Raw genomic sequence first — 26260 nt, 5'->3', positions numbered from 1 at the left:
ATAAGATAAAGATTTAAATAGGATTACATCTGACACTAAATTTGTCCATAAAAACAGATTTAAAGCCACAGGGTATGGTTTACTATCCAATTTTAAACGTTGAAGTGATTTTGCACCATAATGTCACATTCCATGCATGTTCAAACTTCGTAGTAAGCCTGCCATTTTATCTTTGTAACACTCCCACATCATGTTGAGATGGTTTTCTTAATGCTAATGTAATAAAGAGTGCTGGGTTTTCACAGGGAATCCATCTGGCTGCTGCATCTTTTTTACTGCATAAACATCTCTCTCTCGTTCTCTCTCTCTCGTTCTCTCTCTCAACTGCAACATTCCCTGCAAACAAGACAGAGTCTTTCATCATTCTGCTTCACACACACACACACACACACACACACACACACACACACACACACACACACACACACAGTTCAACACTCCCAGACAAGTGAAATCAAAGTTTGCTGAAATGTTCTGGGGTTTTCTTAATCAGAGCATTGTCGTTCTCTTGTGTCTGTGCCTCCATTTCCAGTTTTAATTAATACCTCCCCCTCCCCTTGCAGACTACCAGCCCCTGAGGAACAACTATAAATGGGAATTCCTTTAGGAATGGGAATGGGAATCTTCAGTCTTTTTTTTTTTTTTGGAGCATACATCTCATCGAATGCCGTTTGTAGGACGGCCAAGGAGGCTGGAGGTGTCGTGGAACTGGGGAAGCTCAAAGCTCTGTGCCATTTTAAAATTATTTTAGATGTTTTAATTCTCTGATAGAAGACTGCATGATGACACATGATGACACATGATGACACAGCTGACATGGCATTGTTAGAAGGAGTTTGTCTGGACTGTTGGGATTGCAGTTGGCACACTATAGACGATTTTAATCATTTAGCATGAAAATATTATTTTATATCTTATCATTGTAATATGTACCAATTGGCCATAGCATTGTGTAGGTCACCCTCTTGCTGCCAAAACAGCTCTGACCCATGGCCTCCACAAGTCTTCTGAAGGTGTCCTGTAGTATCTGGCAAATGATGTTACCAGTAGATCCTTTTTGTCCTGCAAGTTGTGAAGTGGGGCCTCACTGGATCACTTGCTTTTAAACACATCCCAAAGATATTCAATCAGACTGAGCTCTGGGAGAATATGAAGTTCAAGTCAACACCTTGAATATCTCAACATCTGTCACGTTTCTTAATCCATTACAGAGCAATGTTTGCAGTGTGGCACCATACATTATCCTGCTGAAATAGGCCACTGCCATTGGACACTACGGATGCCACAACTTGGTCTGCAACAATGTTTATGCTTATGATGTGCGTCAAAGTAACATACGCATGAATGCCAGGACCCAAAAGGTCTCCCAGCAGAACATTGCCCAGATCGTCACACTTGCCTTCTTCCCACAGTGCATCCTGCTGCCGTCTCTTCTGCAGGTAACCGACACATTCACCTGGCCATCTATATAATGTACTTGAAAACGTGATTCATCAGACTATGGAGCTCTTTTTCTTTGCCTCGTTGTCGGGTTCTGATGCATAGGTGCCCATTGCAGGCACTTTTGGAGGACAAGGGTTCAGCATTGGCACTCTAATCGGTCTGCAGCTACACAGCAAGCTGCGATGCACTTTGTGCTCTGACACCTTTCTATGATAGCCAGCAGTATTTTTGCAGCAATTTGTGTTACTGTAATTCTTATGTTGGATCAGAACAGATGGGATAGTGTTTGTTCCCCACACGCATCAGTGAGTCTTGAGCACTCATGGCCCTGTTACTGGTTCACCAGTTTCCTTTTCTTGGACCACCAGTGGTAGGTGCTAACCGGTACGTAATGGGAACACCCCACAGGACCTGCCAGTATGGAGATGGTCTGATCATCCAGCCAACAATTTGACCTTTGTCAAAGTCAATCAGGCCCTGAAACTTGGCCATTTTTCCTGTTTGAAACACAAACTTTAAAGGACTGACTGGATGCTTGCTGCCTAATAACATCCCCACCCCAACAAGCACTATTGAAACAAAATAATCCGTGTTATTCACTTAACCTGGCAGTGGTTTTAATGTAGCGGTTTTATATTTAATAACTTTAGCACTGGGTATGGGTTACCCCTGTAATGGTAACTCTGGTTTGACAAAAGTTTGGTACTGACATTCGGCATGGTTTTCTTTGTGGACCAAAGTATAAGCAATGTGATTATGCAATAAAGTTCACAAATGAAAAAAAAAAAAAAAAAGTGCCATCACTTAATCCTCTTGGTCAGTTTCGCTCATGTGCAGTTATCTCCCAGGGGGAGGAAGGGGAAGAGTTTATTCAAGATTGGTGGCAATTAAACCAGAAACTAGACAAAAGCATTGCCCTAACCCTGAATTATAGGCGGCTAAATTGCCTTGAAAGTGAAAGATGATGCTGTGGAAACTGGAAAATTAAGAGTATTAACAGAAAAAACAAACATTTCACTGCTTTCATTCATGGCACACAGTTCCAAACGCAGGACTCTTAGCTTGTCAATCAGTTCCAATTAGCAAGGTAAAATGATATTAGCACAGTAGAACAAACAGGATTTCACACAGACAAATGACAATAAAAAAAATCATTTAAAGAACAAAATAGCATTTATTCACTTTTTTATATTAGCTTCATATTTCTTTAGAAAACAGGATTAATATATAGAACATACACACAAACAAAGAAGAATGTGCAGATTAAAAATAATTTTGTCTCTTTTTCCAGTAAATATAGTATTTGGACAGTTCCAAAAAATAAAAGCCCCTCCATCCCTTTTTGTAAATAAACTCCCAGAGAACAGGCGTCATCTGGGAAAGGGCGGTCAGGCTACAGGGATCTGAAACCCATGTCCCATATTCAGGTCAGGGTATACAGAAGATCAGACACATTTTTTCCTTGGTTTGTTTTTTTTTTTTTGTTTTTTTTTTTTACACAAATATACATGTAGCGCAAGACTTCCAGCACATTACTGAATACTGAACCATACAATAGTAGATTCCATGTAACATTTCAAAAAAAAAATAAAAAATAAAAAAAAAAATCAAGTGAAGAGACACAGTTGACAACAGCACTTTAAACGTTTTAGTAACTTTTAAAAGACACGTTAAAACAAGTCAAAACAAAAACAAACCAAAAAGAGAAAGAAAGAAAAGCTAGTCTTAACAGTTTTGAGCCACCTACGTTATGACTTTAAATACCTCAGGTTTGATTTTGCGTTTGGGTTTTAAAATTCTCTGAGGAGCCAAACCTAAACCAGTTTTCTTCTCATCCAGTAACATCAATAAGCAAAAAAAACCATCTTTCAGCAGGATCTTGGATTCTCACAGCTAATGGCAAAAACCCCCCCCCCAAAAAAACAACAACAACTTTCAATGGTATCATGTGAATCATTGCTGGTAATTTAAAGTGGAAATACGCCACTCTACACATCCATATCACCCGTCCCCGGCCTGCAGGACTGCACCTCTCTCTCTCCATGTTCATCTTATTTAAAAATGGCTTTTTTTTGTGTGTGTGTGTGTGTGTGTGTGTGTGTGTGTTAGTTAAATATGTGCCCCCGCTTGCATAAAGGTTGCAATAACTACAACGTTAACCACATGCTGGTAACAACTTACAATTGTTTTTCTTTGCACAGGTAAAACGTGCACATGTACAATTTTTGCACAATTTTGGTTCAGGTAAAATTCAGAAAAGGGAAAGAAAACATTTACAAAAACAACATGTTTTGCTTTAAACATTCTTTCTTTTGAAGATATACAATAGATACCACTGATTGAAATTAGGATACAAAATTCTGTGTTCCTCATAGGAAAAGCTGATTGGATCATGTAAATTGTATGCTAATAATAATAAAGTGCTGATTCAAAAGATTTTATCATATCAGTAAGTGATAAACACTTACTTTCCAAATTTTGGGCATCTAACATTAAGGCCTGTAACAATGAGTACCAAAACAGTCTTCATAAGTTCAAAGAGGTACAGCATTGATTATATTTGTAGTGTCTCCAATCTTGATCATGGAGAGTGTCCTTCCTAAACAGTGTAGCTCTCCACAAACATGCCTAGAAACAGTTGGTTTAGAGCAGTAATTCTCATGCCAATCCTCAGGACTCACCAGCTGGTCTACATTTTTGCTCTCACACAGGTATGCCATTAAGAACCCTCAATACTCAGTGCAGGCATACTGGGAGTTGGGGAAGTGCAAAAATGCCGACCGTGAGGCGGGTCTCCAGGCGTGCAGAGAAACACTGGTTTAGAGGGAGCAGCGGTTTTGTCAGCTTCACATAGTTGAGGTTATAGTCAGTAAGAAACAGCTCTCAGCTTCACACGAGGTCCTCACTTTTAGACAGCGTGGTCTTGGCCCTTTATCAGCTCTGAGATTTGTATAGCTATAGGGGTTAAAAATGATCTACAAAAACCTTGAGATTTCAGAATAACTAGACTTCAGCCACGGAAAACCCAGACGTTTCCTCCTTTTCTAGGAAGTTTCATTCAGCAGATGTTACTGGTATGTCTACAAGGTGAGATTGCAATCAGCAGCAAAACGCATGCTTAAAAAAGTCCCAATATCTGATCGATATCTCGTGTGTTATACAGTGCAGAGCCCCACCCCCCAATCACAAAAACTGGGTAAATATCAATATTGAACTGCATACAGATATACTGTGATAAAAAGTATAATACAAAAGGTATGGCTTTCTTTTCTCCCACATCTTTTATCCCTCGAGCCTTTAGATGAAACACAGTAACAAGCATTTCTTAAAAGCGGGGAAACTGCTAATCTGGGGTCACTGAGCGTGCGCCATGTTGCCGCAGTACTGTGCTGCGCTGATGAGGTCTATTGATGGTGAAAGAGGCGTACCAAGTGCCAGAACAGCAGTCGAGCGTGAGAAAGGGTAAGCTGTTCCCAAGCACTTGCATTACATCACAGAGCTGAGGCAAAAGCATACATCACAGCCAGGCCTTCTGAAGTACAAGCAAGTGCAGAACGAACGTCTTAACTAGGTGGACGAGCAGTGGGACAGCGGGGTGTTGTGACGTGGGGTATTACACGTGCCCCATTTCATCTGTACATTATAGTGTCAAGAAATTATTCACCATTTAAAATCTGACAAAAACAGGGATCACAGTGACTAATCTAATATTGCAGGTCTCATTATTATGAGCCTGAATTACCTATTGTACACCAACCAGAACACCTCGGCATCAAAGCTATACAAAAACAAAAAAGGTGAAATGGCTTGAAATTCATTTTTCAACTTCATAAGCAAGAGCTTAGTCTAGTACAGCTACTGGAAACATGCTATTCTGATCTGACAGCCCAAACAGAGGGAAAAGAGCTGACTTGGTAGGATTAAGACTGATTTTTTTTTTAGGTCAATTTCTTCAGTATTAAAAAAAACAAAACAGTTGCGATAAGTTCCATGGTTTGAGCACTAAAGTTGCCTGCTCTGAAATCCTTGCCTCTAATTCAAGCAAAGCCTAATTATTTACAGATATTTTCCTTTAACTGGCGTGGTTGCAGCAGTGAGGAAAAAAAACCAACATTCAGTCCTAATAGATTGTATGACATCATAATGAAATTTTACTATTGAGGAATCCTCATGTTCCTGAAACGTACAGGTCTTCTTGGCAGACTGTGTAAGAGCAAACTGAGGTGATGTGGAATCCCAGGCAGGAACCTCTGCTTGACGTTTGCACTGTGCTTTAAAAGAGATGACTTCAGTACACACTAGTGCAGCGCGCTGGGTTTTAAAGACTGACATTTCCACCAGAGGAGCACAAAACTCACGAGAGAAGTGACACAATGCCTTAACTGGATCACACTGGCTCATCATTCTACAGTTCCATCAGTAAACACCAGCTTGAGGATCCAGTTCAGTTTTTCAGTTCTCCCTGGACTAACACACATCATTAGTCCAGGAGGTGAAACGGGGTGAGGAGGACTACAGTGTGGCTGGCACGGGGAAATTATGCACAAGTCAACTCACATACGTGCTAACTATTCACTTACACAGAGAAAACAGGCTTTCATGTGTTTGCAGTATATTCATAATGCGTCACGTTGGTAAGTTGCAAAGACCGTAAGGCTGGCTGTTAGAATAAAGAGCTTTTATACAGAAACAAACCAGAATGATATCGCACAGCAGGGCGACACCTGGCAGCACACAGGTTGGGTATCTTGAACCCATCTGTCCAAAATGAGAGCAAAATGAACAACTGAGCTTCACTGTGAGTCCAGATCCAGCCGGGTCCCACTGGTCGCATGGAGCAGTGTTTGGTAGAGCAGTGTTTGAGACATGGGCCCTGGGATTTCCAACAGCAGGCTGGGTTTCCGCAGTGCTGGGTGTTACCACGCCCCAAATAAAGAGTGAATAATGACCATGCCATTGTATATTGATTTTGCTTATCAGTAGAAAAATGCTTGCTTGTACATCTCCACACCAGAATAAGAAAAGTAACGGGTTTGGGCTGAGAATCGTGTTTAGGTTTAAAAATATCCAAATTTCAAATGAATTTGATTAGGCACACATCAGAGAGTAGTAGTGTAGGAACTTACCAAAACTAGTTAATGCAAAATACTATCCACAGAGCATTAACCACTTCACATTCTCATGTTACAACCTGTTCGACTATAAATTAGACTGTCGTCAACTATATATGAGACACAAATATATTCAGAAATAACAAATGCAATGGCATTTTTTTTTATACACTGAATCCATGGATAAGCATTAAGAGTTAAAACTCTGGCAGCTTAATGAGTCCAGTAGCCCTTTACGTGACAAATAGACAGAAAGAATCAGACAAAGAGAAACAGAGCGAGAGAGAGAGAGAGAGAGAGAGAGAGAGAGTGCGAGAGAAAAATGCTGCAGCACATACAAAGATGCTCAGTGGATTCCACACAAACCACTGGTCTTTGGTCTCCTCTGGTGTTTTCTTACCAATAAAAACAATGAACAAAGGACAAAAACATTACAGAAACATACAAAAGTCTCCTCACTGATGTGGCTTGGTTTCTTTCAGGAGGGTGCTGTCCAAGGACAGACAAGAAAAAAGCCACTCTCCAACCCAGAGTGGGAGCAGAGTGTCTGTCCACGGGGAAGGTCCGGTGGGGAAGGAATGATGTTGGAACAAAAACTGCTAACACCAAGATGTTCTTCATCTTGGCCGAGCTGAGCATTAACTGATCATCCATCTCTTCCTGCGCTTTCTTCCATATTCCCATGGATGGCACTGTCATTCCTCTGGAATTACATGCCTCTTTAGCACAATAGATTCTATGTAGTTATCCAACGACAAAGTCCAGGATTTTCAAAATATCTGGTTTGTTTTTAATCTGTTTTTTTTTGTTGTTCTTGTTTAAAAAACAACAACAAACATACATGTTGCTTTGCAAGTTCATAGGAGCAAGAAGTGAGTCGTTGCTGCCATCTATCTGTCATCCATCATAATTCATCTTTATATCGTTAACAAAATAAGAAATGAATTCCAAAAAAGTCATATATTGTTTGGTGCATGGTGCCAATAAACCCTGCGATCAAATGACAGGTGATAAAAGGAGAGATATGAGTTCAATACCGAAAACCTTTAGAGGACTCCTTAAAATTGGAAAGAGAAATGCACCAAAATATCTACATTTTTCGGACAACAAAAATAAATAATGTTAATGAGGATTTTTTTTTTAAAAAAGAAAAGAAATTAAATCTTGAGACTTTCGTCTATGAATTGTCACTCTTGAGTTCCAGGCCCAAGCAGAGGCTTCTGTGTCAGCCAATCATAAGGCCAGACTCAGCATGTGCTCCTCCAGTGCCACAATCACTGGGACAGAAGGTCCACTGAACACCAATCAGAGCTTGTTATAGCAAATGCTGTCTAGTCATTACCTGTCATCTCATTGGCTGAGCAGCAAGTCAGTCACTATGCAGACAAGTGAGGGATCCACTCACAGTCTAAGGTTTTTGTGGGCCGGGTGACAAGACAACAGGAGTGGACAGGCCATCCACGCTCAAGGCTGGGATGTGGATCTGATTGCTTCCATTGGAGGGGAACTATTAGAATGACAAGAACAAATGAGCAAGAATGTCAGGAGTTACATCATTTCAAAGCACAGGTTTCAAATCTAATATTCCCTCTCAATTTATCATAGACATATAAATGATTTATACATCATGTAGACAGATAGATAGAGTCTCAAAAAGACAATTTTGACTATTACTCCAAATAAATAAATAAATAAATAAATAGGTCATCTATGGGTATTCTTAACATCTATACCAACCCCGTAATCTTCAGTGCAGAATTAATTCTATACATGTTTCAGTACCATTTCAGTACCAATCCAGCAGAGGGGGCAATATCCTTCGCTATTGGTACTTCCCAGTAAAGCTTATCTTGGTCACGTGACCCACATACTAAATACACAATCTTCCTAAAAATCTTAAAAAACTAAGCTTGCACTTCTGCTCTTTCTTAAACAGTCAGGACCGGAGTAGCATCTAAAATAGGACCGTCTAAAACAGCGATCAAACCTCTACTCCACTGATGAAACCACAGAGAATCTAGATGCCCACACTGTCCTCAAAGAACAGCTGATTTGCAGGTTGAGCAGAGGCTCACGGGTGATTGGTGGGGGAGTCGGTGTGTCATGTGGCTCTTCTCCATGGCGATGGAGTGGTACGCTGAGAGGCAGCAGATGGTTGGACGTGGCCTTGCTGTGAAGCTGGAAGCGGCGTGAGCGGGACGGAAGTCTCACCTGGAAGGAGAGCTTGGCCGGACTGCGAGGGGCGATGGGACTGAGCGTGCTCCAGAAGTGGATGGTGGAGGGGAGGGGACTCGGCGTGAGCAAGACAGGAGTCTGAGAGAGAGGCAAAAGAGAATAAAAGGTAATATGAGGAAGACGGAGAGAAAATGGAGAACAAAAGAGCAGAAAATGTGAACAGAGGATGACAACAAAGCATGAGAGAGAGAGAGAGAGAGAGAGAGAGAGAGAGAGAGAGAGAGAGAGAGAGAGAGAGAAACAGGAAAATAAGGCCAAAACCTTTTAAGATCGTCATCTTATTTCATGCCTTTGTTCTGTGATACCTCATAATAACAAGCAATGGAATATCTTTGACATCGAGTCAGATGAGGACTCTAAACAGAACCGACACACTGATCGAAAGCGCAAAGGTGAGCAGAGTCAGCATATCGAAAAAGAAACATTTCACAAAATACCACAGCTCTCAAACACACACAAGCCACAGTCATCTGTGGGCATCCAAGTATAGAGTGAGCCTTGTTTAATAAATCAACCTACTTGAGATCACATACAGCCAAATATAAACCCAGACGGGGTCCCTCACTAAACAGGCTTTGTCGAAGAGGGCTTCCACAGATGGCTTGATCTGGGTTCAGAAAACCAGCATTTTTAGTTCACCTAATTTAAAAGCCCACTCAAACAATTTTTATGCATGTGTGTCTCTCCCCCAAAAGAAGGCTCTTCACACAGAGAAAAGGTGCTGTATTTCGTGAATAATCGCGTGTCACGTCAACACTACCCCCGCTGCTCACTTCGTGGGACTACCTCGTGGGCGGTTACTGGGACTGGGAATTCGTATGTCACAGAACTAGAAAAGACCTCACTGCAGACGCGCACAGCTAAAAATACGCCCCTCAGCTACCCGAGAGCTCTTCTGCTAGGAGCGCCGCACAAAACAGCGGACACCCTCGCAAAAGCGAAGAATTCTGGCGTGAAGCGGCCCAAAACACCAAGATCGCCGCATTTCAAATGTTGGTCATCAACAGCGTGTCACAACCTGAGCAACAAAAGTAAATAAACTTCATTTCAAATCTGCTTTAATATCTAAACTCTGACATGTCTATTTTCCCTTTGAATCTATTTCATTTTTTTCCCCATTCTAAACCTGTACACTGAGTGTTTCGAGAAAGTGGTTGTGAGGGTACGCATATCATATCTTCATGAGGGTACTCTGCTGCTATGCTGTGGATACTGACACGTGAGTGACACCGATTGATCTTGCTCGAAAATACCTGACCTATACTTTAATCTTCACCCAGGAAACCCCCTCCCCCACCCACCCACCCACCCGTGTGGTTCAGAGCAGGTTCAGTTCACAGCTACGTGCATGTGGGCGGTGCTTGCTGCCGTCAGAGATCTGACGGGAAATAAGGCTTCAGATGTCTCTCTCTAAACAAAATTCCAATTTTATCGCCGTGTTCTGCTACTGACATGTGCTCTGTACTTCCCTTTAACTCACATGCGAGTATGTCACATATCCATGCATTTAGACCTGTTCTGTCGGGTCGGGGTGTGTGTGTGTGTGTGTGTGTGTGTGTGTGTGTGGGGGGGGGGTGGTCACTCACCAGGGCGTGCGAGGTGATGACGGTGGGAGTGAGAGTATTGGTGCTGGATCCTGGAGCCAGCAGGCTGTTGACCGCCGCGTTGACCTTATCCAGTGAGAGACCCGGGGGCAGCTGAGTGGGTGAGGAAGGCAGCTCCAGCACCCGAGGCTTTTTGGATTTGGGCGGCAGGACCTCCTGGGAAGAGGCAGGCTGAGACGCAGCAGGCGGGCTCAGCTCTTCTGCTGGGTCACAATAAACAAGGATTTTGTTGAGTTTTTTTTTTTTTTTTTTACGCTCCAAAAACACTTCAGAAACGCTTCAGAGGCACTTTTCAGCGCTCACTTTCTCAAGAGCACCAGAACACAAAGACTGGCAAACAGCCTCTGGCTCGCCATCTATATGTTCATGTTACCCAGCGAACACTTTGTATTCTTTTGCATGGTTTGACTGACTGTAGTGTTATTTAATGCTGGTAGCAGTGCTGTGGTGCATTCAAGGGGTACACCAATAACAATTACTGCTGCTATATATAGTCCTGTTCCATTCCAAACATCACATCACCATTACAGTCACCACGCCACAGTCTACCTGAGTGTGATTGCTTAAAAGCACTTAGAATGGTTTCCCCCAATCACACTTCCTTGTCGGTTTGTGTGCTTGTCACTGTAAAGCCAGCCCCCCCCCCCCGTTCTCAATTGGGCATGTGAGCCCGCCTGGGCTGTCAGTGAGGTAAGCAGGCCTGTATGATACAAACCCAGAACGGCGTGCCGAAATACCATTAATATAGAGCCCTGTTCTGTGCGTGCTAGATACACTAACAGAATCAGAGAGGCAGCAGCACAGGCTGGCAGCACTGAAGGGCAGCAGTTACAGGTTGCCAGTCATTTTCCTATATGGAAAACGCTATATGGCCAATTTATTAGAGACGCTCATCTAGTAGTACACTGGACCTCCTTTGGCCTACAGAACGGCAGTAATTCATCGTCGCGTAGATTCCACTTGGTGTCAAAACTGTTCTGCAGGAATCTTGGCCCATGCAGACAGGACAGCTTCTTGCACTTGCCGAAAATTAGATGGAGGTACTGTATTACTGCATTAATGCAGCCTGTATTACCTTGTTGCAGAGATGCGCAATAGAATTAAAGATCTGGGGACTGCGGAGGCCAATAGGAAGCCATGAAAACTTGCAGTCATGTTCCTGGAACCAATCCAAGGCTGAACAACCCTTGTGGCATGGTGCACTGTCCTGCTACGAGTGTTCTCCTGCCATGAAGGGGTGAACTTGGTGGCCACAGTGCTTAGACAAGCCCTACCGCCCAAATGTTCATCCACCGGACCCAGGGTGTGCCAAGAAAATATTGCCCACACCATTACTCAGTTGACACCTGATAGGAAGGGCTCACTGATTCATGCTGCTTGTGCCAAATTCTGACCCTCGTATCAACATGGTGCAACAAAAATCTGGATTCATCTGACTAGGTGGTGTTTTTCCACTGTTTAGTGATTCAATTTTTGTACTTTTTTGCCCACTGGAGTCTTGCTTTTCTTTTTCCCCCTCAGACAGCAATGCCACTCACACTGTCAGTCCATTTTTCTAGCTCATGCACGCTAAAGAACCTCGAGTTGGGCAATCGGATACGTTAGCACCAGCATTGTATATTGCTTGGTTGTGCACCCCCTGTCCGTCAGAACGATTCTAGACTTTCTCCTCTGTGCCCTTTTGTCGAGGAGCTGTTTATGTCCACAGGATCCCCTTTGGTTGGAGGTGTTTGCGCCACCACACCATTCTCAGTGAACTCTCGACACCGCTGCACGAGAGAACCCCACAAGGTTGGCGGTTTTACTAGTCCTGGCTAGTCTAGCAACGATGACCACGCGTTGTTCGAGGTTGCTCAGATCGCTTGGTCTTCTAATGTGATCTCACACTGAAACTGACCCACAGAAAATCTGCTCACCTGATTATATGGGCAGGTTTCTCTAATAAAGTGGCTATTCAGTACGTGTGTGTGTGTGTGTGTGTGTGTGTGTATAAACTATCCAGCAGATATCATCTATCTTTTTTTTTTTTTTTTTTTTTTTTATATAAACAGGTCATTCATGGAAGAGACTCCTAGTAATATTACAAAACAATGCCGTCAATTAAGTTTTGAATACATAGAAATGACTGAAAATGGACTGGCAGCCTACAGGTACAGATATAATGTATGTGTATCCATATACTCTCACCTAGATAAGATATCAAAGTGCTGTTCTCTTTAAACGTTAGTTAGGCCCTGTCTGATTAAGCTCGCCACCACACTCAATGGCTTAATTATCACCATCACTAAAATGTCTACACTGTTGGCATTGCCTCAATTAGGCCAAGATGGTCAGAATGAGAGAAAGAAAGCAACCAAAAATCATTTAAAACAAAAGGCAGTAAGACTTCAATTAGCACAGAATCTAAAAAGTAATTTACATTAGGAGCACAGACTAATTTACATCATTGCTGGCAAACGTGTTGTATATTAGCCATGTTCTGCGTTTAGTCTCTTCCTGATCTGAGGTGCTTCTCGTGTGCTTTCAGCTGCTTTTTACTGAAATAAAGACTTGTTTCTTCCATCGACTTGTAGAAACACATACTTCACAGTTCCATCTTACAGCAGTACATTTAGAGAGAACAAGAATTTACATTTACAGCGGACGCTCTTGTCCAGAGCGACTTACAGAAAAGCTTTGTAGTCAGTATCAATTACATATCCTCATGAGAGCATAGATAGGTCAGTGTCAAGAATACCATCAGCCTAAAGCCCTGGCATGTGTGGTGTGGAAAAGAACACAGTAAACTAAGTGCATATTTAAGTGCGTAGTGCTCACATGAAGAGACAAGTCTTCAGGCTCCATTTAAAAACAGCCAATGTCCCAGCTGTATAGCCAGGCAGAGTCCTATATAGTCCCATATCTATATCTAGATCTGTGGCCATGCACAGTTTGGCCATCTAGCTCTTTATGAGTGTTCTCTTTCTGAGCACAGGGCTGCTGTTGGCTTGCTGTTTCTGGGTGGCAGACCACTCTCAACCCAGCAGCGACACAGGCAGGTGCGAAAACCCCAGCAACTCTGCGGTGTCTCGTACATTTGCATGGCAGGAACAGGATGTGCGGGTAGATATAGCTCTCTCTGTCCACGTCCATATCTCCTTCCTTTTCCCCCCTACTCGGTAGGCTCTGTGCGCATAGTAGCAGTTCTTTTTATGGGTGAAAAAAATTTCTAACAACAATATATCACTAAAAGTCCAAAGCAGAGAGAATTCTGCCAGTTAGGAAAGGCACCCTGCCTGGGCAGGCTCCAGACAGGTGAGAGAGTGACGTACCGGCCACTGTCCGCAACATACCAGGCGGCTCGGGTTTGTCTCTCAGCTCTCCCTCGATCACTGGCTGGGCCACGGGCGCTGTGCAGGGTGCGGGGGGGCTGTCCACGGACCCCGGAGCGTCCGGAGTGTCTGGCGCGACCGGAGCATCCGCGGCGTCGAGAATGGCCGAAGCATCCGGAACCGCTGGCGCAGACGCAGGCAGGGTCTAGAGCAGACATGAAGGAGCATGACATATGGAGTCCCAACATTCTACTGAAATCCTTTTAAATCAGCGAGGGTCCTGTGTGTCACACGAAGAAAAGAAGACATGGGACAATGAGTAAATAAAACCTTTTGTTTTTTTTGCTTTCGCTTTCCTCTGTGACACAGACCATTACAAACGGCGGGTCTTTCAAGATCAGAGCCGTTACATGAACAGCTTTATGCTTTTGAATCCAGAATTGGTTCTGTGGAAGGGGGGGTTGGTTCTTAATCATCAGCCTCTCTCACACATGCTATTCAATGGCTTCACTCCATCTGTTCACTCGTGTGCCATTTCAGCTGGACAAACCTTTTGTGTTTGTGCAGTGAACAGCGTCGTCACGCCTGCAGCAAATCTTGGTTCTCACCTCCGCATCGGTTTTCACATCTAGGTCCACGATATCCAGCAGACCCTCTCCAGGGGGGAGGCCGGGCTCTTTGGAGCCCGCTACAGACGGGGGCTTTAGGACCACGAACACGGAGTGGCCCTGCGGAGGGCTGACTACGCAGTCTGCAGTGGCCACTGAGGTCAGCGGGATAAGCGGGGTGAGTGAGCTGGGGTCAGAGACACTGGTCAGGTAGATCTGTGGGGGATCAGTCAGGCCCTGGCTCCTCTGCACCTGAGCGCCCTGCGAAAGCACACAGGGTATGTCAAACCACAGTGCCACAGAGCAAGGGGGCTTGTCTAGGCTGACTTTATCCATCCATAACGTTACACCCCATCCATCACTCCATCAGGATGTAACAAAACGAAAGATCAGAATTCATACTTTTGGTAGTCTGATCAATATAATGGCCCATATTATAACAGTCATTTTACATAAGAGCTTTTTGGACTCTATCAGGTCCAGAGCGAGCAGAGCACGGTGATGACACAAAAGTCACAGCATTCATTTGCTGGTACAATGCTGTGCTAAGCTGAGAATCACAATGAAAGTAAACGAGGCCTAATGGGATCTGTTTTAATAGTACAGTAGGATTCTTTTCAGCAAATGCATTTTCCCATGGTTAAGTAACCCACCTTGCCCCAATTCCCCCCCTCCCCACCCGCCCACTCCGCAACAACAGAGAAGCAGAGCGCAGAAAATCCTGCTACCAGGATACCTTTTAATGGAGGTGATCGGTGGTCAGTGAATGTACTGCTAGTCCCAGCCAAGTGACCGGAGAAAGTTAGCAAATGTATCATTGTAAACATAAAGGACTCATATCAAAGGCTGTGGGTCAAAGCGAGGATTGTGGCCAGATCCTCACCGTGGGGGTGGTAGCTGAGCCAGAGGGCATCTGGGGACTGAGGGCAGGCGTAGCACAGGGCGAGGGGTGGGTCACGATCACCTGCAGGTTACTGCTGTCCACTGTGGATGGGGTCTGCATTGCTCCCTGCTGCCCTTCCATCTGACTCAGCCGCATCTAAGGCAAGCACACGCACGCACGCACGCACGTACAGGCACACGTGCCCGCGTGATTCACACAGGCTGGCGTGAACAGAAACTCGGCAAGAACGGCAAAAGCAAAGCACGTCCGGAGGAAGTACCTCGAGCGAGGGTCGGTCGAGGCCGGCCGGCCTGGGCGTGCTGTCCGGGGGCGGCTCTACTTTGACGGGCTTGGGCGAGCTCTTGCAGGGCATCTGCAGGGACTGGATGGTGAAGGTGGAGTAGAGGCCGGATTTCATGTAGTCGTTGCGGGAGCTGCGCTGCACGGAGCCGGGAGACGAGCGCTGCGTCTGCAGGCTCTTCGACAGGCAGGCCGCACCCCTGCCCCCTACAGGCTTGGGCTGGATGGATACGTCCGCCTTCTCCCCGCTGCTGGACCTATGCCCCTCCTCGGGCCCTCGCATGCCGTCAGCCGAGTTGGGGTCAGGAAAGGTCACAAACTTGTAGACGAACTTCTGACCACTCACCTTCTTTATTATGTTCTGTTTGAATTACAGTACAACAGACGATATCAAACTACTCATAGCGATTACAACACTTCCCTCTCAGAATTACCTTACAGCTGTGGGCCTGCACACTGAGGGCCAGCACACTTGTTTCTTGGCTACAGACTAAGTGATATCATTACACTAAAAATTCCATCCCTCTGAAGGCAATGTCTCATTTTCAGATATCGCTCCTTCCCTCTCTCTCTCTCTCTCTCTCTCTCTCTCTCTCACACAAAACTCCAGACCTCATCCTAACTTAAAAAGGGGGATTCGAAAGGAGAAGCCCACTGCCACCACAAAGTGGCCAGGTCTGGCCACACATGAGGTCAGCTCTGCCTGCACAATCACCTTGTCATAGTAGTAACGCAGAGCTCGGCTCAGCTTGTCATAGTTCATGTTTGTTTTGTTTTTTCGGAGGCCCCACAGGCGGGCCACCTCCTCGGCATCCAGGAGCTTGAACTCGCCGTCGCCCGATGTCCAGGAGATCAGGTGCCGGTGACTCTGGTCATCCAGCAGGTGCAGCAGGAACTGCCACAGGGTGATGGACGGGTCCATGGCTACAAAACCACACAGAGCGTCAACACCAATGCAAACAAGACCACAAGTGTTAGGAAAGGTTACCTGAAGCCATAAAAAAGGGGCAAAGAATTTTAAAATTTTTTACAAATCTACAGTCAGACAAATAAATAAAATGTTATGTTGTTAGTTTGTTCTTTTCAGTACAGCAGGTCTCAACTTGCAGTCTAGTGAAGAAGACTAAAAGGGAAAAGAACTGAATGGAACTTCACAGTTATGCCAAGGCAGGGAAATAATCTTTGCCAGCCGTGACCTAATCATTTAACTGAGCACAATACCCAAAAATAAAAGAGGCATGGTCTGAGAGGTCTGCCACTTCCTGCACTACAGATCACATGTTTGCATACAAATATTCCATACCAATATTGAACCACTTTACCTGAACATTTTCAGGAACTACCTTACATACAACTCTGCACAAAGATGCAAAGTGAATCTGCCCAGAGTAGGAAAAAAACATTTCATATCCCGGTTTAACTCCTCCTGTACAGGCAAAGAGACTGACCCTAAGGAGGGGTGCAGTACCTCCTCATGTTGGAGATAAAGGATTGACGAAGCCTGGGTGTGTTTTGATCTCATGCCACTGTGACTGGACCCGTGTTATATAGCAAATATAGACATGACTAATCTTTGATAATGATATGAAGATCAGGATTCTCACAGTGGTCATTTGTAAGTCTGTACCATAGAATGTACACATGAATGGTTTGCACATACAATTGTGGGAAAAAGCTTGATAATCTGTTTAAATGATCTGGATTTCCATATGAAAAGCTCTTCTAGTGTATGTGATAATACTAAATAACACACCATTTTACATTGTCATATTTAACTGCATGAGAACTTTAAACAAGGAAAGTAACTGTCTAAAAAGTATGTTAACCTCTGTGCTAATGGCCCGGAGAAAAATGAGTAATTGGAGTCAGGTGTAGCAATCAATTCATGCGTGGGTCTGAAGACCTCCGAAAGAAGGCTCTTAAGACTGGGAAAAGGTCACAAAAGGATTTCTAAAGATCCTGGCCTGCTTCAATCCCACAGGCAGCCAGACAGATTTCCTGTTCTCTCGAGGTGTGGGCGACCTACAAGGTTCTCAGCAAGGCCATGCTGCAGAAGACACAACAAGCAGCAAAGAACCACAGAGTGACAGCGAAACATCTGCAAGCACCTCATTCATTGGACAATGTCTGTTTTAATGCAGTTCTAGTGTAAGAAAAACACTAAACAAGTGCGCTGTTCATGGGAGGGATCTGTTTGCTGCCCGTCTCTAGTTCTGGAGGTTCTGCATCATTACTAGAAAAGCCAAACCTTTTGGTCAATTTGCACACATTTCATATTTGGACAAAAAAAAAAACATACACAACACACCAAAACCTCACCTAACTCTGAACAGAAGGGGGCCTTTCGTCTCTCTGAATCTACATGGTCTCCAAGCACTAAAGGTCCAGTGAATTCAGAGTTGTCAGGCAATTCTAGAGGAGAAAAACCAGGGCATGGTGTGGAGTTAAACTCAGCTGAGGGGGGCTGAGGTTTATGCCGCATAACAACGATTCAGAGCAAAGCAGCAAACGAACGGAGTGGTCATATAGAACGGCCAAAAGGACTCGGCCTAGGTTATTTATGCATGACATCTCAAATCTCCAGTGAATGTTCACACAAATGTAAGACTGTGAGCTCAGAGTATATCTGACTGTGCTCATGTCCCTACTGCTTGACTGCCATACCAAACACCCACTTATTAAAAGCACTGTATTTTTTTTTGCATTCCTTTAATTAGAATGAATCATTAGGAAAGACTGAAAGTGAAAGTCCATGACGTGCTTTTTTTCAATAAAACTATTGAATTGTTAAGAAAAAAGTCAAAGCTATTAGTCTTGGGCATGGTAACAGGAATGGAATGTACCGTGGTAGAGAGAAGCAGTGGGTAGTAAAATCTAGTGGCAGTACACAAACTAGAAAAACACCTTTCAGTTCAGCAGTGAACAGTGTCACCATGCACTGACCTCCTATTGAGATGTCACAGCTCACGTGACCAGCGGCAAGCCACGCAACTCTGCAGAAGGCCACGCATGAGATAAGGGTGTTAAAATGCAGAGCTGCATATGAAAGGCTTCACCATTAAGGGGCAATAAACATTTGGGAGGCGAAATAACCTGCTTCAAGGCCACAGTCGTCAGCATGGTGAAATGTGTGCATCTTTTTCAGCAGATCTTTAATGTGGGATCAGAACGTGGTATAATCAGCCAGCATTTAACCCTAGTTTTATTTGTGGTGATGAAAGACCGATGCACTGTGGGAAACTAAATTCAGTTTATAACCAATTTGCCAGTGATGACTTTGGGCACTACTCTCGCCAAGCGTCGGGGAAAAGAAATGGCAGGAAAGAACACAGTAGGAGACTGAGAGACGTGGACGTGTGAGAATGCAAATTAACCTTATTACCATTTCCCCCCACCAATTACGTAACGCCTATGAAACACCTTAGAAACTATCACCATGGTAAAAGCATTTAAGCAACAGTTACTAGGGAATGGATACTGTTTTCAACCCCCTCTTAAATCTCCTGAAGTGCGCCAGCAAGAGTTAAATGGCTGACAGGCAACACGGTTAGTGGAACTGGTGCAATTTACACACTGCATACAAATAGTAATTAGTCAATTACTTCTTTAAAATGCACCGAATGCCAAAGTCGGTTTGGCAATGAGCTCAGCAGAAATGTCTTAAAATCTGCTTCAAGTGCGTTGACAAGTGCGAAGGTAAATTATGGTGCAAATACTACAACTGACACACGACTTCTTGTACATTTTCTTCTTGGGGCCGCTCTTGAAGAAACTATGTTATTGCAGTGCACAGACCTTCACTAATGGTTGTGTTTTACCTGCAATTAATACTCTGGCATGCTGTATTACTTGTATGTGTAACTAAGTGTTAAGACATCTACCTATGGCTAGATAACAAGCAAACAAAATAAACCCATAAATGACATTAAGAATTACATTAAGAATTAAAGTATTTATTGCCCTACATTTTGAATATTAACTTTCTTTTTGCATCACCTGCATCTGGAGACTACTAAGATTAGCTTTTCATTAGAATTTGTACTTGTAAATTATTAAAGAGCTATGGAACAGACACACTCTCTCTCTCTGCACTTACAGAACATAACAGAGCACCACATTACAGGGATAGCGTATTATTTTCACACAAAGACTTAGTCTTTTTATTTTTTAACTTACACATCTCATTCTTTATTAAAATTGGATTGTATCCCTTTGGTCCGTCCCTATTTTCCCACTGTCTGCTTGCCAGGCTGGAAGCCACAAGAAGCCACTGCGACAGTAGGAAAACTGGTGTGCTTGGAGCAGAGTGCTAGCCCGCCCCCGCCCCAATCACTCAGAAGCCATGAACAATACGTCCTACAGAATGAAACAAAAATAAAGAACTGGAGTAAGAGTAAAGTAGTATTTAAAAATGTAATAGCATACACATTTATTTTCACGGCTTATTTTGGCGACACTGAAAAGACACTTAATTATGATACTAAGATATCTTATTGAACCTTGAATTTGTGAATTGTTATATCCCCAAGTACAGCTGGTTTGAGGTTGCAGAAACTCAACCTGACACTAGTTCAGTGACTTCATGACCTGGTTGTACTATTAGGCCTATTTGATTGAGGTAAAATGACATGCTCTTATAACAACATAACTCAGTGCCAATGATGATAACAGTAATAATAGATGATGACAGTAATGATGAGAATCAGTGATAATCGGACCTGCAATCCCTCACCCAGTGGCAGATCCACATTTAAAAATAACAGTATGATACGGGACTCGTGATACAATTCAGTGCAATTCTGATTTTTTTACTTAGATTCCTGTTATGGGTGAGCATGGTTTCTGTGCTATTAATGACTAATGACCAAGACTGGACTGGCTCACCCTCACTGTCTAGCTCACAGCTGCCTGGGTACAATGTGCATGCAGAATGCAGACAAACATGGGCTAGACAAAGAGAGAAGGCCAACAGAGATTCGTTTGCACATGTCAGGCCTGATTGCCTAAGGAGGATGAGGGGTGGGCTGTGATCTTTAATAGCCAATTATCTTTGGTCCTCCAGTGCAAAGGCCTGAGATGATACATTGGGTGAGCGAGCCAGACCCAACAAAGCTTAGACACGTGCATTATTAATATCATCGCAAAATCAGCGACTGCGTTTACTCATCTAAGCAGTTTCAGTCCTTCATTGTTTTAAAGCCTCTGGGGTGCAAAAAAAAAATTGCCTGCTAGTTGTAGCATGCTGAATCTTTAAAGGCGCTTTAACAGCATAGATCCACCCGAACCACAACCAATGGCACTTGTCTTTGCTGAAATTTCACAGGGGTTATTGATTGCTGGCTTCTTTTAATTTTTATATTGAATTTTGACAAGTATGACAGATGTGGTAAGATAAGACATTTACACAATACGACAAAAATAATAGTCAACAACTCCACCCAAATGAGTACAAATGATTTAGTGCGATTGTCTATCCTATAAACCTACATAAAAATACCTGCTTACTATACCTTTAAATTACAAAGGCATATTCCACAGAGACATAAAGCTAATTTGCATAGAGCTACAGATCAAAGATTCTGAAGAGTGCTCACAATAATTAGTATCAACATCATATCTGTCCTTAAGGCCTTCGTGTCTCTTTGGATCGGCTGCAATCAGAAGTTAATACTTGAAGCAACACTCGTTGAATATTCATAGAGCAAGTGAGAGAGAACTTCAACGTAAGGCTTTAAACGCTGACACAGGAATAACAGCACTGCAGCGTTAGTGGGAGCCAGTGCAGGCTGTTACTGGGAAGCAATGTGCACCCATCAATTACACAATATACCCAGACTGGACAACCACTCGGGGAGGTGCGCATGTCGGCACAGTTGTTTGCGGCTGCTTAACTGGACACTTGTATGCACTTTTACTGACCATTTAGCTAGCGATTTAAAACTCATGCACTACTAGAGTTCTCATCTTTGGAAATAAGCAGTGAAACGTAATAAAGGTACATGAGCGCTGACGCTTACTGTAAGTCGTACGGAAACATCGTTATAGGACGCAGGCTGTAACCCACATGTTGAACAGTTAATGCAGAGCCAAACGGAATAAACAACAAAAGTATAGAATGAAAATGAATAAATTCTATATTTTGGTCGTTGGCGACGCAGAGGGGCAGTTAAAAATGTTGATTTAAATTCAAAGGAGTGCGGATAACACAAACTACTACTGCATTTGGGATGCAAAACATGCATAAAATCCGACATCCAGATGCAATGTGGCCAGCGCAGGAGGAAGGACGGCACATAGCCAGCTAGTTGACAAGCCTCCAACAGGTACACAAACGAGCAAGCAGTGCAAGAAAACCAACCGCGAAGAACATAGGCTGTGCGTAGACTGTAGCTCTACTACTGTACAGTAGAGCTAACTCAGTAAGCAACATTCATTTCACTTACTCCACATCAGTCATCCAAGCCGCTAACGTGCAAGAAACCATCACCAACAATTCTGCGATGCGCAAGGTGTGAAACTCAGCCCTTCCTAAACCACAGTGTGACTCGTTAGTAAACGTTACTCGTTTAGGACAGGTAAGTGCGGAGCGCTCCAGACGGAAGAACAACTCACCACTTATCAGGGGGTTGGAATCCATGTCTCGCAATCTTTATTCTACAAGTAAGTGAAACCGCGTCCACATAGCTGTGTCCGAAAGACGTCAAAAGTCGGGTCCCTTGGTGAATGAGCGCAGGCAGCAGCAACACAGGCGGACACGCTTCTGTCTCACGGTTATGTAACAGGGCTCTAACGATAACACACGCGTCCCTGCCTCCATATTAGCTGGCTGGCTGACATAGCCTGCGATGGAGCTGGCGGCCAGGCGGTCCTCCGGCTGCTGCAACGGCGTTAGCCGGCTGGCTACCTGCTAACGCGCCGACCGCTGCCTTGCAAAAGTAAAGACTCTTTCTTGGCAAAAAAAAAGGAAACGAACTGCGAAACAATCCGGTTTATTTTTCGAGACAGGAGAGCTATATTTAAAAAAAAAACCGAACGAGAAGAGCAGCCTTCGCTGTATGGTTGGTGGCTAGAAAACCAAGTTTAATTCGCTAAAAACGAGCCCTTGTCTGAAGGTTTCCCCACACACACATACATACATACATACATACATACATACACACACATATACACACACGCACACACACTCGCGTTGCTGCTCGTTTATTCATTGGAGGCAAGGCTGAACCCGGGCGAAATTCGGAGTTGATCCAGGTCCAGAGTACAAAAAGTCCCCTCGTTTCCAACCATATCCGCGAAGTAGCACGACTGACTGTGGGATCATAATCCCGAGGTCAGTGAAGAAGTGCGTGTACCGTCTGAAGTCTTGACAACAAACCGCTCTAAAAAGCTTCGCTTTCTCTACGCTTCCTGTTTCCACAAACGTCTTCAATACTTTGGTATTTCATTCCCCCCCCCCCGAGCCCGAGCGTCATCACACACATGACGCCGGAAAAAAATCTACAGCAGAGCGAATTAAGCAACGCGAAAGGTCAAACGCAACGCGATGCAGCCACACGGCGTGAAACGCAGACCATGGGGCAGGTACAGCTAATGAGGATTACAAAAGATTTGCAAGACAGTCGGCACACGCAGTTCTGCGTTATTTCGCGCATTGTGCACGCCAACGGCGATCCACAGGTAGTCGCACTATCCACGTGATATCCTAAAAATGAGAACCGAACAGCGCCAAAAGTTATTTGACAAAGCATACGTGCCCGACCCTAGTGCTGCTGCTGGGATGGCGAGGGGAAAACTTTTTTTTTTCTTTTAAGTATGCATTTATTTATTTATACCAAACCAGTCATCATTCCACAACTTTGATGTGGCTCGAGAAAACAAATTTCATCTATGTGGAAATCTCAGCTAAATCTTCATAGAGTAGGAAACGTTCACTAACACTGAAATGTGTTAATTTCCATCAATACGTTTCGTTTTCGTTTACATTCCAGTTCTAATGATCACAAAACAAACCACACCATATTAAATGAGTGATGCGCTTGGTTGTACCATGTGTCCATTTGTGGCAGTGCGTCTTTGTACAAAGAAAAATACGTCTATTTCAGGAAGCAGGTCTTACACTACTGCCACAATTCAACATCCAGTTTCCATGGCAACTCCTTCCTAGTGTGACAGAGTATCCGTCAGGGCAGTGCTGAAGGAACTGAGGTATAGCCACTAATCTTATCAAGCACCAAATCAAAAGTTCACTTAATTGTCAATTATGTTATCAATTACCATCTGTAATTCTTAACATAAAACTTTTGCTTCACTATATAAACCATTTTTGCTTGTTTCAAGCAATGTTTAAGAAAATGATTGGACAAATAAAAAAAACCAAGACATTTCAATGTTCATCCAAGCACCATCATCAGTTGTAAAAGGTGACAGCAAGTAACTATGGCAAAAATATACACAAAGAAATCACACCGAACTGCACATAATATGAGATTTTCAAATCAACTTGTTTTTTCATACTTCTACACCAGTTTCAGGCTATGTTTGCTAAATTGCTTTGCAATATTTATGTAAGTTCATACAGGCTTAATACAACCTTGAATAAAGTCATTGGACAATTAAAAACATTTGTCAATTGATATAATTAAACATTCTTTCAGACATTGTACTGCCTGGGTCTTACAAAATGAATGTGATTATTGCTGCACATTACAGAAGAGTAAACTACGAGGTTACAGTAAATTTGAATCTTAGGGTTCAATGCTCAAATGTGTCCACTGAATTAATACAGCATAAAAGACTAGAAATATTTACCTGGATAGACTGAATTTAGAGAAGTAAAACTCTTGAACATAACTGTGCAGATTGCACTAGACTAAATGTTTTATTGCTTTAAACAAAACAGCAAAAGACTCAAAAGCTACTGGTGAATGATTGTATAATATTTCGAATTGTGTGTTTATGCTGGAGTTGATTCCCTTGCATCAGCATGGAAGAGTTATCGAAAATGACTATGTCCACTTTTCTGGGACTTCATTCTTCATTTAAATGTGAACAGCATCAGTTCTGATACGTGCATCAACCAGAACAAAGTTTGATTAACCCTCTGCAATTGTTCTAACTGAAACCAAAGAAATAAAGAACAGCTATTGAAGAAAAGCACATAACACAGTGATAAAATGTCAACACTACTGGAATTGGTCTGCCGAGTGAAACCTATGAGTGCCAAAGATGGACTACATCAGAAGACCAAATCATCAGTGAGGAGGCATGAGTCACCTTTGCAAGCAGAAATTAGTCATTGTCATAGGCATTAGCCTTCACAGTCCCAACAAAAAAGAGATTATAGAACTTATTTATTCAAAAGATGATGCACTTTATTGAACATATTTTGCAGCTCAACAGTATAACCTGTTAGGAAACCAAGTCCCACTGAACTACACAATGGTTACGGTATATAAAATTAAGACCCAACTCAAATCATACATTACGTCTCAAAAATATAACTGTCTGCCAGGGATGCAGCCCTGAATCAAATCTGTACTAAAACACCTCTCTTCTTTGTGTTTCAGGAAGATCTTTCAGACCCTGTAGTTCCCTTAAACCCTGTGAGGGGAAAAACAATACATTCATTGCTGGAGATGTTTCATTTGCTGAGTCTGTTTATATCAGTCAACAAAGAAAAAGAATGTGACTTCATCCAAACTCAAGTAAAAATGTCTACCTCCAAAACCATGCGAATGTTTGCTTTGATCTTTGCTGCATCTTTAGAAAGAACCTCACTATATCTGGAATATCCAAATAAGAACATCTCAGATGGACAGAGAAAAAAAACTGATTCATCAAAACATTAATCACAACTATTTTGAATAATCTCTTACTCTGTAAGCTGGCTGGTCTTCTTCTCTATGAATGTCAGTGCTTCAGAATGTGTGAGTTCAACAAAAAATCCATATCCAACTGCAACAAAGATTTTGGACGCATCAGGTCTGAAATGAAATGAATTTAAAAATAAATGACAACTAGAAATCAGTCTGACATCAAAATATAAAAACAAAAAACATAATATCATATGAAAGAAAACTCCACGTACACATGAGCTTGAATATAGAAATTACAGCCAAGATCAACATCCGTCTTTAGTTCTTTGCTACCTGCTTCCTGAAAGGAGTAAAGGATAAACAGTCAACTCTGAAAACTGAAAAACTTTTCACAAGCCATTAAGTCACACATTATTCGATCTGATTTTGGCCAGGTTCTGGTACTGTTGGTGGGGTAAGGTTAGAGGCAACATGAGAGTCATTTACCTGAATACTTTTAATTGTATTCTTCAGTTGAAGGTATTGTGCAATTTTTTCATACACACCATCTCTTTGCTCCAGAACCGTCCTAGTAATAGATGAACACGTCAAATAAAGACTGAGGTCAAAAATGCTGATTTTAATTGTAACGTTGTCACTGTATACTTACTGTAGATCACGCTTCAACACGTCATCGAGAAAGGTTTCATATTGCAGTACCTTTGCATCAATTGAAGGCTTGCCAGACGTCATTGTGTAAAACAATAACAATCTTAATACACATTCATGAACTTTAACTAACTCTGATCACAGACCATACCAAAGTATGTACTCCACAATCGTCCTTCGCATCAATGTTAGACTTTCATTTGGTTTGCTAGTTTACCAAAACACCTAGTCATCTAGTAGCTAACACAGCCATAGAAGCTAGCTAGCTAGCAAGATTTCATTTTGGTATGCTTAATGCTGTT

At 43.0% G+C, this 26260-nt stretch overlaps 2 protein-coding genes and 1 long non-coding RNA gene across 13 annotated transcripts; 1 reads left to right on the top strand and 2 right to left on the bottom strand.

The window, feature by feature from the left end:
* Nucleotides 1-2597: 2597 nt before the first annotated feature.
* On the bottom strand, nt 2598-23054 carry elk1 (ETS transcription factor ELK1). Of its 11 annotated transcripts, XM_035521864.2 has the most exons (10): nt 22108-23054; nt 19672-19851; nt 16211-16419; nt 15476-15856; nt 15196-15351; nt 14313-14573; nt 13705-13909; nt 10376-10596; nt 8766-8867; nt 2598-8061 (listed from the first exon to the last, which is right to left on the bottom strand). In XM_035521864.2, the coding sequence occupies exons 2-10, from the start codon at nt 19673-19675 to the stop codon at nt 7963-7965; spliced, it is 1638 nt and encodes a 545-aa protein (XP_035377757.1). In that variant the 5' UTR covers nt 19676-19851; nt 22108-23054; the 3' UTR covers nt 2598-7962. The 11 variants fall into 11 exon arrangements, with proteins under 11 accessions (XP_035377757.1, XP_035377756.1, XP_081563692.1 ...); XM_035521863.2 differs by lacking the exon at nt 19672-19851; XM_081707566.1 differs by lacking the exon at nt 19672-19851 and having other exon boundaries at nt 10376-10593.
* LOC145653716 (uncharacterized) lies at nt 8862-10880 on the top strand. Its single transcript, XR_014119876.1, has 2 exons — nt 8862-9820; nt 10379-10880. It is a non-coding gene; the product is annotated as an uncharacterized LOC145653716 (long non-coding RNA).
* A 1775-nt stretch (nt 23055-24829) lies between the features above and the next one.
* On the bottom strand, nt 24830-26096 carry uxt (ubiquitously-expressed, prefoldin-like chaperone). The gene is made up of 6 exons (XM_027023560.3): nt 25960-26096; nt 25797-25878; nt 25583-25650; nt 25371-25478; nt 25214-25277; nt 24830-25095 (listed from the first exon to the last, which is right to left on the bottom strand). The coding sequence occupies exons 1-6, from the start codon at nt 26040-26042 to the stop codon at nt 25033-25035; spliced, it is 468 nt and encodes a 155-aa protein (XP_026879361.1). The 5' UTR covers nt 26043-26096; the 3' UTR covers nt 24830-25032.
* Between the last annotated feature and the right edge of the window lie 164 nt (nt 26097-26260).

Source organism: Electrophorus electricus, chromosome 25 (genome assembly GCF_041902795.1).
Source record: "Electrophorus electricus isolate QZ-2024a chromosome 25, ASM4190279v1, whole genome shotgun sequence".
Taxonomy (NCBI): domain Eukaryota; kingdom Metazoa; phylum Chordata; class Actinopteri; order Gymnotiformes; family Gymnotidae; genus Electrophorus; species Electrophorus electricus.
This window is presented reverse-complemented; position numbering and strand designations above follow the sequence as displayed.